This window comes from Coenobita brevimanus, chromosome 85 (genome assembly GCF_032717465.1).
Source record: "Coenobita brevimanus isolate Jiangsu-jjx chromosome 85, ASM3271746v2, whole genome shotgun sequence".
Classification (NCBI taxonomy): Eukaryota; Metazoa; Arthropoda; class Malacostraca; order Decapoda; family Coenobitidae; genus Coenobita; species Coenobita brevimanus.
In genome coordinates this window covers 14,667,359-14,679,794 of record NC_137038.1, presented here as the reverse complement: position 1 = coordinate 14,679,794, position 12,436 = coordinate 14,667,359, and the positions used below count along the sequence as shown (strand labels likewise).

At 42.3% G+C, this 12,436-nt stretch overlaps 1 protein-coding gene across 1 annotated transcript in view; it reads left to right on the top strand.

Moving 5' to 3' along the window:
• The window catches only part of LOC145410347 (uncharacterized), a 367,470-nt gene extending 356,042 nt beyond the window's left edge, over positions 1–11,428 (top strand). Inside the window, exon 8 of the mRNA XM_080280488.1 lies at positions 10,688–11,428. Coding sequence (XP_080136614.1) covers positions 10,688–11,428 — 741 coding nt within the window. The remainder of the gene's footprint in view (positions 1–10,687) is intronic.
• The last annotated feature ends 1,008 nt before the right edge of the window (positions 11,429–12,436 follow it).

Sequence of the window (12,436 nt, the reverse complement as noted above, 5' to 3'; positions counted from 1 at the left end):
TATAAAAGTGGAAGAACAGGAAGTGTATAAATTACTGGAACTCAAGATGGAAGGAAAGCCCCAGGACCGAATGGAATCGCAAATTGGGTACTGAAGGAATGCAGAGAACAACCGGTGGATAAGATTCACAGTTTAGTTGTGTGTTCTGTGGAAGAAGGGAAAGTGCCTCGGGAATGGAAAAGGGCCAATGTGGTACCAATTTATAAGGGAGGAAACAAGGAAGCATCCCTGAATTATAGACCAGTGTCCCTGACCAGCATAGTTGTAAAATTGTGTGAGAGAATCCTGAAAGACAGGTGAATAAAATATCTGGAAGAGATGAACGTTTTGGCTGAGAGTCAGTTTGGATTCAGAAGTGGAAAGTCGTGTGACTCCAACATGTTGAGCTTTTACTCAAGAGCGATTGACATGCTACAGGAGAGAGACAGTTGGGTGGATTGTGTGTACAGTAATCTCTCCAATATCCGATGTAGTACAGCCAAAAGCATGTCCGGGAAGTGGGATCATCCGGATACTGGGACCTTGCCTCCTGGACTGGTACTTATGGACCCTAACCCAGCCTAACTCAGAAAACCACCTACATGACTCCCAGCTGAACATGCATAGCACCTATTTAAGACCCTCTTCACACAAATAAAGGACAGAAGGCATGAAATAAATGAAAAGGAACCAGAGAATGAGAAATTATAAGTGAGTATTCAAAATATTTAGCAGTGTACAGGGTACTTACAACATGTCTGTGGCCGTTATGAAGATTAACCCGCCCCCTCTAAGGCTCTGGCAGTGGTGAAAATGCTCTTGAAGCACATACAGTAATCCAGTGTTGTGCTGCACTTAATCCTTTGCACTGTGAATTGTAATTGTTTAATACAGCACATTCTGTTCTTACTTGTGCCATGCCAGTTACAACTACCAGTATGCACTTTACACTTAATCCTTTGCACTCTGAATTCTAATTTCTTAACACTGCACAACATCGTAAGTTCCCATGTGGCCTAGTGGTTAGGTATTGCAGTTTATTCACTGTTTATTCACAAAAACAAGCACGTGCGGCATCCAATGCGATGAGTGTTTAGTCACGATGGTAGTTAGGCGGTAACTGAGGAGGGGAGGAAACAAGGGGTATAGGGACCGCGCATAATCACAGTTGGTCGGCGCCACGTACCAAGTTCAAATTATAGTTGAAAAAAAATCAGATTTCCCCCCCCCCCAAAGGCCCGGGCCCAAAATGTATGGACACTGGGGTGTCTGGTTACTGGGCGTCAGGATATTAAAGAGATTACTACACTCAAACCTCAATTTAAGGTACTAAATGGGGAATCAACTTGTCCAATACTTGAAAATGTCCCTTACTTGAAAATGCCCACTGTTTTACCACATATAAAGACAATCTTATTATGAAATGCATTGATTGTTTCACTTATCTTTCTAATTTATATGATTATGAATATTATTTTACAGGTACTGTATAAAGAAACATATTAATATTTCAAGCAGCGGACCTTTTGAGTGGTCCTGTTTGTTTGTCAGGTAGAACATGGAGTCCCTTAAATCCAAAATCCATTAAATGGAGGTCCCTTAAATCAAAATTTGAGTGTATCGTGTTTAGATTTGGAGAAAGCCTTTGACAAGGTACCCCACAAGTGACTAATGTAGAAATTGGAACACAGGACAACTGAAGGGAAACCTGGACTGGATGAGAGACTTCTTGAGAGACAGACAAATGAGGGCAGTAATAAAGGACAGGATGTCTGGATGGAGGGAATTAATAAGTGGAGTCCCACAGGGATCGACGATAGCACCAATAATGTTCCTGATTTACGTAAACAATATGGTAGTTTGCTTATGATGCGAAGATCTTGAGGAGAGTAGAAGTTGAAGAAAACTGTAAAATGCTGCAGGGGGACCTGCATAAGGTTCACGATTGGAGCCGGATGTGAGAAATGAAATTCAGTGCAAAAAAATATTAACCCGCCCCATCCCAACGTTTTCTGGGCAGTGGTACGCCCCAGTCCCAACATTTTTGGACCTTTTTTTTTTTTTGGCTCAAACATCCGCTTTTGGTGAGAAACATCGAAAATTCATTGAGAAATCGCTCACCTGAGGTTTAAAATACTCGATCTAGGTACGAGTACTTCCTTACCTGACTGGGTTTTCTAACAGGCTGGCACCAAAGAAAACGAGTTCTATGGGAGGGTAACTATTGTATCCACTCATAAACAGTATTTATTTATTTACTTGGTACGAATTTATATGTAGTACAAGAGTATATTGGTTTTCAAACAGTAATATAGGCATTATAAACATTGTTTCACTCACTGACTCATCACCATTCATGACCTTTTTTTTCCTACATTACCTGATCATCATTTTTGACTGTTTTTTCCTCTAATGCTATGTAAATTTTGTCCTCCACATTGTCATCGATTGGGGAATCACTCTGGCCCTGAATGTCTTTATTGGCCAGGTCACTGGTAACAGGTGAATTGCCGAGACAATGGCGTGCAGGGGGGGGGAGAGGTTATGCGGTGTAAGGTATTGTTCCTGCTTGGCATCTTGTAGAGGAATAGAGGAAGGTGTCCCGTGTATACATGCCAAAAATCACTCGCAAAATCACTTGCGAAAATTGAAAATTGTGCAAATTAGGGACCTTGCAATGTTGCCGCGTTAATTCACGTCTCCGGGATATGAGTGCACATCATGTGAGGACGTGAATTCACGTCTCCGGGACGCGGTGGGTTAAAGATTGAAAATGGGATAAAGTAATAAGAGGCCATCACTGAACTATTTGATGGGTAACAAACCAATCACAAAAGTGAGAGAAGAGAAAGATTTGGGAGTGCTGGTCCAGGATAATTTGTCACCTGAAAACACATTAACAAGATAGTTAGAGAGACATCTAATCTCTTGACTAACATAAAAGTAGCATTTCATTACATGGATGAGGAGGTGATGAAAAAATTGATAGTGGCCATGATCCACCCCAGGTTGGAATATGCAACAGTAGTGTGGTCCCCACACAAAAAGAAAGATATAAACAAGATTTAGAGAATACAGTAACCAAGATGGTCCCTAGCCTGGCAGGTCTGTTGTACAGAGAGAGGCTAGAAAAGCTAGATCTGCCTTCCTTAGAGGAAAGGAGAGAGAGGGGGGCAACATGACTGCAGTGTTCATGGCCGTGATGGGAGTAGATAAAATTGACAGAATAGATCTGTTTGTATGGGATGGGAGAGTACCAAGAGGACAAAGAATGAAACTGAAAAAGCTAAGTTGCTTGAAGGATATCAAGAAATATAGTTTTCCATGCAGATGCATAGACCTGTGGAATAGCCCAGACAAAGAGATCATCCAGTCTAAAAACTTAAATGAGTTCAAAGCAATATTTGACTTATTGAGAAAGAGAGACGTGACCCTATGAGCATAGCTTATTTCCTGTATATCACAACTAGGTATATACAACTAGGAAAATAAACACACACACACATACACACACACACACACACACACACACACACACACACACACACACATAAATCTATAGTCATCACTGGTAAAGATGAAGAAGAAATAAGGAACAGAATCACCAGAGATAACAAGGAGATGGTAAATACAATGATCATATTGAAAGTAGTATCAGAGGAAATCTGTGGGAAAGATGTAGAGGAATTTAAGAGATTAGAGAAATATGAGAGAAACAAGGCAAGGCCACTGAAAGTAACCTTCCAAAGTGTGAACACTGTAGAAGAGGTATTAAACAATGCTAACAAACTTAAGGAATCAGAGGAGTACAAAGAAGTGTGGATAAGAGGAATGAGGATCACTAGAGGAAAAGAGGGAAGAAGTAAAAAAGGAAGAATGATGCAAGATCAGATGAAGAGAGAAGGAAATTTTTTTTCAAAGTAGTAGGATTGCAAGAAAAAAAATGACACATAAACAGCAGGGACTAAATAAAAGCAAGATACTTGACTCAACCAATGTCAAGTATGTGAACAATATGGCTAAGTTGATCTACTCAAATGTAGATAAGAATGGTATCCAAAGGAGATAAAAGACTATATCATAGAAAATGACCTACCTGCCTACCTACCTATTGTCAGACGCCATAATCCTGTAAGGGGTGGCCATTTGACTTTGAGTTATTTGTTTTACAGGGAGGGGCACTAACCCTCTATCAACCCACTTGTTGACACTTAGGGAGCACATATGGTTTGGTTATATGGGTACCACCCAGCGTTGTAAATGGTTTCTTGGCTTACAGGAAACCATTTGGCTTGTCACTCAATGTAAAGCCACTTGTAAAGGAAAGAAAAGCAATAAGAAGTGACAGGAAAGATGGAAGAAAGAGGAAGAGAGGAGGGCAGGCACAGCAAAAGAATGATAAAGGTTAAGGAAGAATTAGGCAGCACTACATCAAGTGAGTGGATGATGGTCAACACCACCTATGACAAATAGAAAATGAGCCTCATATTATTCGTCTAACAGAAACAAAATTATCCCCAGGGATATCAAACGACACTATAAATTTGGATGGGTACAATATTTGGCGAGGAGACAGAAATTTAGAAAAAGGAGGAGGAGTTATGATACTAACAGAGAAAAGACTCCAAGTAAAAGAGATAGAAATAGACATACCCTCTATCTATCTATCACCAGACGCCTCAATCCCATTCAGGGTGGCCACAAACAAATCGCCTCCACGTCGCCCTGTTCCCTGCCATTTCACTGCCCTGCTCCCAACTCACAACCCCCTCTCTCATACACCTCTCCACCCCATCCCTTCTTCTCATCCTCGGCCTCCCCCTCCCTCTCCCCCCCTCCACCTCACTCACATACACTCTCTTCGTCAGTCATTCACCCCCCATCCTCTCCACATGGCCAAACCACCTCAGTGTATTCCTCCTAACGCTTCCCATCACATCCACATCCACACCACAACGCTCCTTTATATCCTCATTTGTCAGTCTGTCTCTCCATGTGACTCCACAGGCTCTTCTTAAATAACTCATTCCCACTGCTCTCACTCTTGACTTGTGCCCTTCCAACAACGTCCAAGCTTCACTTCCATACGTTAGAGTTGGTATCACAATACTGTCATGTAGTAACTTTTTCACTTCCATGCTCACTTCTCTGTTTCTTATCACTGCTTTCAAGTAGAATTAATTGCAATTAGAGATTAGTACTTCAGAAGGGATAATAATTGTGGCAAGTTTATATATGCCACCCAGACAAACACATGCGATAGAGGTGAATATGATGAACTCGCAGAAAAAACAGTTCAGAGTTTAAGAACCCTACCATACAAAATGGAACAAAAATCTGAAAGAATTATACTAACGGGAGATTTTAATACAAATATAAACTGGAATACTCTAGATGTAAAAAGCCATGAAAGTTGTTGGAATCAAAAGCTCTTGGATATTTTACAGGAATTTTTTCTAACACAACATGTAAAGGAGAGCAGAAAAAGAGAACCAGTAGACCCCTCATTATTGGATCTCATATTTACTAGGCAAGAAAATGAAATTGACAATATAATCTATCAACCTCCATTCGGCAAAAGCAACCATGCAATATAGATTACAATTTCAAGATAGCATATGATATAATTAGAGGTAATGGAAATTACAAAAAGAGGCTAAACTATAAAAAGGGGAACTACCATGACCTAAAGAAATATTGTACTTTAAGGATATAGATTTGGAAAAGGAGCTAAGATGACAAGATATAAAGGTTATATATAAAAAATCCTTTGAATTTTACAAAACAGGAGTCCATAATTGTGTCCCTTAGCACAAAGAAATGGAAATAGGGATAAAGAACTGGTTTAATACTGACTGTAAAAATGCAAAAGAGAAAAGAGATTTGCTGTGGATCAGATACAGATAAAAGTAAGAGAGCATACAATAACCACAAGCAGGCAAGAAATTATTAAATAAGGATAAGGAGAGAAGCTCAAAAAGCAGTTTGAGAAAGAAATTATAAGTAAAAGTACTGATCAGCCAAAGTTGTTTTATCACCGGCTGACCACATAAATGAAAAAGTAAGGAACATGTATGCACTGCTAGCTAATATATGGGTAGCATTTACATATATAAATGAGGACATGCTGAGAATGATTATAACATCATTCATCAGACTAACTCTGGAGTGTGCATCAATTGTCTGGAATCTACATCTCAAAAAACACATAGATAAGATTGAAAAGGTACAAAGGGCTGCTACAAGATGGGCACCAAGTTTCAGGGACTTAAGCTATGAAGAAAGACTTGAAAAATTAAACATACCAACATTACAGGAGAGAAGGAAAAATGGAGACATGATTATGTCATATAAATGCATCACAGGTAAAGAGAAAAAAGATGAAAATGAGTATATAACCTATGGGGAAGCAACAGTAAGAAGACACTGGGGAAAACTGTACAAAAAGAGAGGTGAAAAAGATGTAAGGAAATTCAGTTTCCCAAATAGAGCAGTTGATCAATGCAATGCACTACCAAATGAAATAGTGTGTGCCAAAACAATTCATAAATTTAAAGACATATGATAAAAATGGCTCAAAACATGGGACAGTACGAGTTTGACTCATTGCTGTTAGGTAAGAACAATTAGGTAAGAACACACAGAGGTTTAGGGGTTTAGCTACAATATGCCAGTTAAGGTACTGAGACTGTTTATTATTTTTAAGCAGAGACTGTTTGTCCATGAAAATTGTCATTGTTTTCTTTAAGTATATTTCAGTGTTAACCACTTTTGTCCATTGACACCTTTTTCTTAATATTCTTGCTGCTACATGATTATTTTATCCAGTTTAATAGCATTTCACAGTAGAGAACTTAATTAAGATGATATCAAACACGTTTAATTTCAGAATTTACCTAACGGTAAGTAAATAAAATCATCAAGAGACAACAAGACTAAAAGAAAGTGTCATCAGATTGAAGAGTTTAAGTATACCATAAAATTATTAATGGTGGACATATGTAAGTCTTCATCTTGTACTATAGATCTGTACAGATACTGCACCCTATAAGCATTCATATTGTACTAGATACTGTCACACAAGCAAAAGTTTGCCAACAAACCCCTACCAGCACTGTGTCCTACCTTCCATATTTCCCATCCTCCTTAAACATCGGTGTACCCTTCCTTCTCATACTCTTTTATTGTGTACTTTGTATTGCTGTCACAGAGAAATATTTCTTGTAGCACCTTTCATTGCCGCAGGTGGCTGGAATGTGTGGGCAAACTTTTGATCTTGACAGAACTCAAATCTGCAATCGGTAGAAAGGTGGCCTGCAGTCCTACTGGGCCCAGGTTCAAATCCCTGCTGGGACAGGGAACAGTTTAAGGATTTGAATTTCATTAAAGCAGACTTTACTGATCTACCAGAAGACCTGCCAAAATGTCATAAAAATATCCCCGCTAATACCAATACACTCCTGTATGAGATGGCCCTAGCATGTACTGTATTCAATATAGATGGTGGGTGTTAGTGCCATAGAGGACATGTAGAGGTGTATGGTATGTAGGAGAACTACTTGGCTTTAGGAGCAGGTTGTAAAGCCTATGCCCAGAGTTGGGGGGGGGGAAAAAAAAAAAAAAAAAAAAAAAAAAAAAAAAAAAAAGGTACTGTATTGCATAGAGTTAGTTCCCATCAAGAGCAGAGCCTGAGCATTGTCTGTGATTGGCATAGGAGACTCTGTATTGGCCCTTCCTTAGTGATCTATTTTCCATCAGTCACCTTAAATTCTCTTGTATATTATGCATATCATTAATTTCAGTGGAGTTTGCATCAGTACTATACTGTACAAGAGTATTATTATGGTGTAAGGAGCAAAGTGTTTCTCTGAGGAAGCCAACTAGAAATATGGGCCTATAAAGTATGCAGTACTTAAGATTTATATTTCAGTTATATGCATTTGAAAACACTTGTGTTCTCATTTAATGTACATTACACTCTTCAGCAGTACTAACTGTCAGAATATTTCTTGTCATCCAGAGAACGAGAGGGCACTTGCAGCCAATCCCTTTTTTCATATACCTCTGACAGCATGGGGGAGAGATAGTAGTAGAATGGATGTGGAAGATGTGCAGATTGGCCTGGGAGGAAGGTAGAGTCCCGGAGGATTGGAAGTCAGGTATAATTATTCCCTTGTACAAAGGAAAACGGGAAAAAGAAGTGTGTGGTAATCATAGGGGCATTTGTCTTCTTAGTGTAATAGGAAAGTGTATTGTAGGATACTTATTGACAGAGTTAGGGAAATAACAGAGGAATTAGCTGGAGAATAACAAGGAGGCTTTAGGAAGGGAAGAGGTTGTGTAGATCAGATATTCATTCTTAGATCTTTAGTGGAAGAGTTTCTAGAGAAGGGAAAGAAGTTGTATGCGGCCTTCATGGATTTGGAGAAAGCATATGACAGGATGGATAGACAAGGATTGTGGAAAGTATTAAGAATATATGGAGTAGATGGGAGGTTGTAGAATGCTGTGAAGAGTATGTATGATGGTGCTAAGGCTGCAGTGCTTGTGGATGGTGAACTGAGTGAATTTTTCTCTTTGAGTTGGATTGAAACAGGGATGTGTTATGTCTCCATAGTTGTTCAATCTGTACATGGATAGGGGTAATAAAAGAGATACAAGGTAGGGCAGTGGATGTTGGAGTGGCCCTAGTGAGAGAGGGTAGTGTTTGGAAACTCCCTGTACTGTTGTTTGCAGATGATACTGTGTTGTTAAGTGAAGGCGAAGGGGAGCTGCAAGGCTTGGTGGATGAGTTTGGGAGAGTGTGTAAGAAACGGAATCTAAAGGTGAATGTAGGGAAGAGTAAAGTGATTGTCTTTGAGAGAGATGATGCCAGTGAATGTACAGCGAGGTTGGATGGTGAGGAGATGAAAAAATGTGAGTACGTTTAAGTACTTGGGGGTGTGATGAGTAAGGATGGAAGTTTGGAGGGTGAAGTGCTTGAAAGGGTACAACAAGGAAGAAAGGTTGCTGGTTCCTTGAAAGCAGTGATAAGAAACAGGGAAGTGAGCATGAAAGTGAAAAAGTTACTGCATGACAGTATTGTGATACCAACCCTGACGTATGGAAGTGAAGCTTGGACGTTGTTGGAAGGACACAAGTCAAGAATGAGAGCAGTGGAAATGAGTTATTTATGAGGAGCCTGTGGAGTCACATGGAGAGATGGGCTGACAAATGAGGATATGAAGGAGCGTTGTGGTGTGGATGTGGATGTGATAGGAAGCATTAGGAGGAACACACTGAGGTGGTTTGGCCAAGAGGAGAGGATGGAGGGTGAGAGACTGACAAGGAGAGTGTATGTGAGTGAGGTGGAGGGGGGGAGAGGAAGGGGGAGGCTGAGGATGAGATGGAGGGATGTGGTGGAGAGGTATATGAGAGAGGGGGGTGTGAGTTGGGATCAGGGCAGTGAAATGGCGGGGGACAGGGCGACGTGGAGGCGATTTGTTTGTGGCCACCCCATATGGGATTAAGGCGTCTGGCAATAGATAGAGAGATAGACCTCAGACAGTGGCATCAGGTCATGACGATACTTTTTTTTTTTTCTTAAGGTTTTTAGATCCATATTATTAAAACTGAGTCTGCAAAGATGTGGACAATCCTCCAGATTTTTGCAATAATTTCCAAGGCATGTGATGATGATTGAAAATGTCGGACCATTCAGCACTGTTTCCAGCTACAATCTATAATGCAAGATAAAGGCTGAATTGTGGTAGGTGGGGGCGCTCACCATCCACTCACTCAATGTAGTGCTGCTCTCGGGTGTCTGCCCTTTCATCTTCTCCATCCTTCTTTCCTTCCATCCTCTTCTGTCTTTCTTCCTTCATTCTTTCCTCATCCTTCTGCCTACAGGTGACTTTACAATCTCTCTTCTGTCTTTCTTTCCCTCATTCTTTCCTCTCCCTTCTGCTTGTGAGTGACTCTACACTGAGTGACAAGCCAAATGGTTTCCTGTACATCAGGGAACCGTTTACTATGCTGGGTGGTAATCATATAACCAAACTTTGGTGCCTGGTGGTTTAGTGGGTACTTACGGTGCTCCAGTCGGATTAAGCCGGTGAAGGTTCATATCCAAGGGGTAGTTGGGGTTTATTGCTCATATAATGCCACTCAGGGATGAGTGAGGCTGGTCGCTCTCATCTTAAATGTCAGGACCAACTTCCCTAGCCCTGAGCTCGTATGCTTCTCATGGGGCAACATTGGATTGGATGATGAATGAATAAAGGCTTAAGCATACTTAGCTGTTACAGGCACACCATTAATTCCATAAAAAATAGGATTTTGCATACCCAGTTTTGCTCACAGTTTTAATCCATTGAATCCAGAATGTCTTATTTTATTTTTGCCATGTCCTGATAATTTTTTTCAGCTTCGGATAGATTTTTTGAGCTAGAAGGGTCAGATATAGACTTAATAAACCCTTTCAATACAAAAGGCTTTTAAGCTGAATAAAATAATTTGCTTGCTGCATGAGTAAACCAAAAAGGATATCACCTGAATTTAAAGGGTCAACAGTACAGCAGTAAATATTTTCTTGTGCTTTAAAATGATGGTGATGGGCAAAGAACAGTGTGTGGTGTGTGGTGTGACTAATTGACTATGTGTTGCAGGGGAGGATGTGGGACCCGGACCTGGTGCGGGTTGTGGGGTGCCACCACCACCCCAGGAGCAGCGTCACCCACCACAAATGGACCTTCGACCTGGGGATGCGGTGATGGTACGGGGACGGATGGAGGAGCCCAGGATGGAGGAACGTAGGATAGAGGAGCGTAGGATGGAGGAGCGTGCGGCTGCGGCATCCCCCCCTCTCCCGCCCTCTTCACTACCACACTCCTGCCAGCTGTGTGGGAAGCTGATCTCATGCCGCCGCAACTTGTGGAAGCACATGGAGCGTGTTCATTTCAACAACCCAGCAGTGCGTTGCTCACTCTGTTCAAAGATGTTCAAGAACAAGTATGCTCTCAAGGACCACCAACGCATCTACCACGGTGGGATGAGTGAGCCACCACCTCCTCCACCAACTCAACAGCCGCCCTCCTCCCTGCTGTCCCGCATCCTGCAGGATCCACGGCAGCAGCAGCATGCAGACCCCCGCCCGCCACCACCTCCACCACCCTTAGAGATGCCACAGCCTATGTTGCCACGAGATACCCACCTCCGCCACCACTTGGAGCCACCTCGTCGTCGCCATCATGACGAAGATGAGATTCCTGGTGGTGGTGGTGGTTACCCTGGCATGGGCATGGGCGGCATGATTCCACAGACCCTGGGTCCTCCCACATTGGTGAGTGGTGGTCCCGCCCCACTGGGTGCCCCCCGCCCAGACTGGCCCACCCAAGACAACCCTTTGGCGCTGGTGAATCGGGCAGCGCTATTGTCTGAGCTGCATCACTTGGTCACCAAGGCAGACTGAACCACTGCTGCCCTGCCCCACCCCGCCCCCTGCCCCGCTAGTCTGCCTGCCCCGACCCGCCTCCCCGGGGACCTGAAGCTTTAAACCTCCTGGCGGGCGGGGTTGAGGGCCATGTTACCAAGCGGTGGTGGCCCACCAGGCACTGCTGCCGCCACCACCGCCACCCCACCTCAGCTGCCACGGTGGTGTTCATTCCAGCAGTCAGCAACCTGTGATTGTGAGCAGTGATATGAGTGACTTCTTCACAAAAGATGTTTGCATAAAATTTATAATTTATTGGACTGTAAGTTTTCTCAGATATACCCTTCCTAAAGTAACGTATTGGCTGTGATAGAAATAATTATGAATACTGTATGGGTGTGAGTGGGAAACCAAACTGACAGACCTACATCCTGTTGCCGCCGGTGAGGGAGGTGAGACAGTAACTCTCGTGTCCTAATGTGACTGCCTGACGCAAGCCTTGGTGTCCCGGGAAGCGGTCCTGCTATCCCAGTGCTAGTACCCCAACAGGCCACCTCCTGTGCCCTGCCTCTCTCTCAGCACCATATGACTAGTCACTAACTACTTCACATAACTGCTACTTCACCAAACTCTTTGTAATATCATAGTCAAGTTGGCAAAGGTCTCTGTTGAATCATCCATTTAAATGTTCACAAGCTCCAGAATTTGCTCATGTAGATGATGTTTATAAATACCAAGAATTCTGTTTCATGTGGTCTCGCGTGTCAGTCGGGCCTCCTTGTCCTCACAAGAAGCTAGTTTGCGTGTTGTTGCACTAACCTGTAATGTCCCCCTGCACCACAATCCAGGGTGTTCTTGTAGATGTGGCACCATTGTAGTCCAGTATATACACATGCTAAGCATCATCAAGTGTTCAGTTTTGCCGTCGTATTACCAGAGGACAGTGCCCGTGTTCTCTCCCAGCAAGGCTCAGCTCTGTTTACTTTCTGTACGCTAGGACACTATTTTCCACCGTGCCACAGATAATAATACAAACTTGTTGTTAGT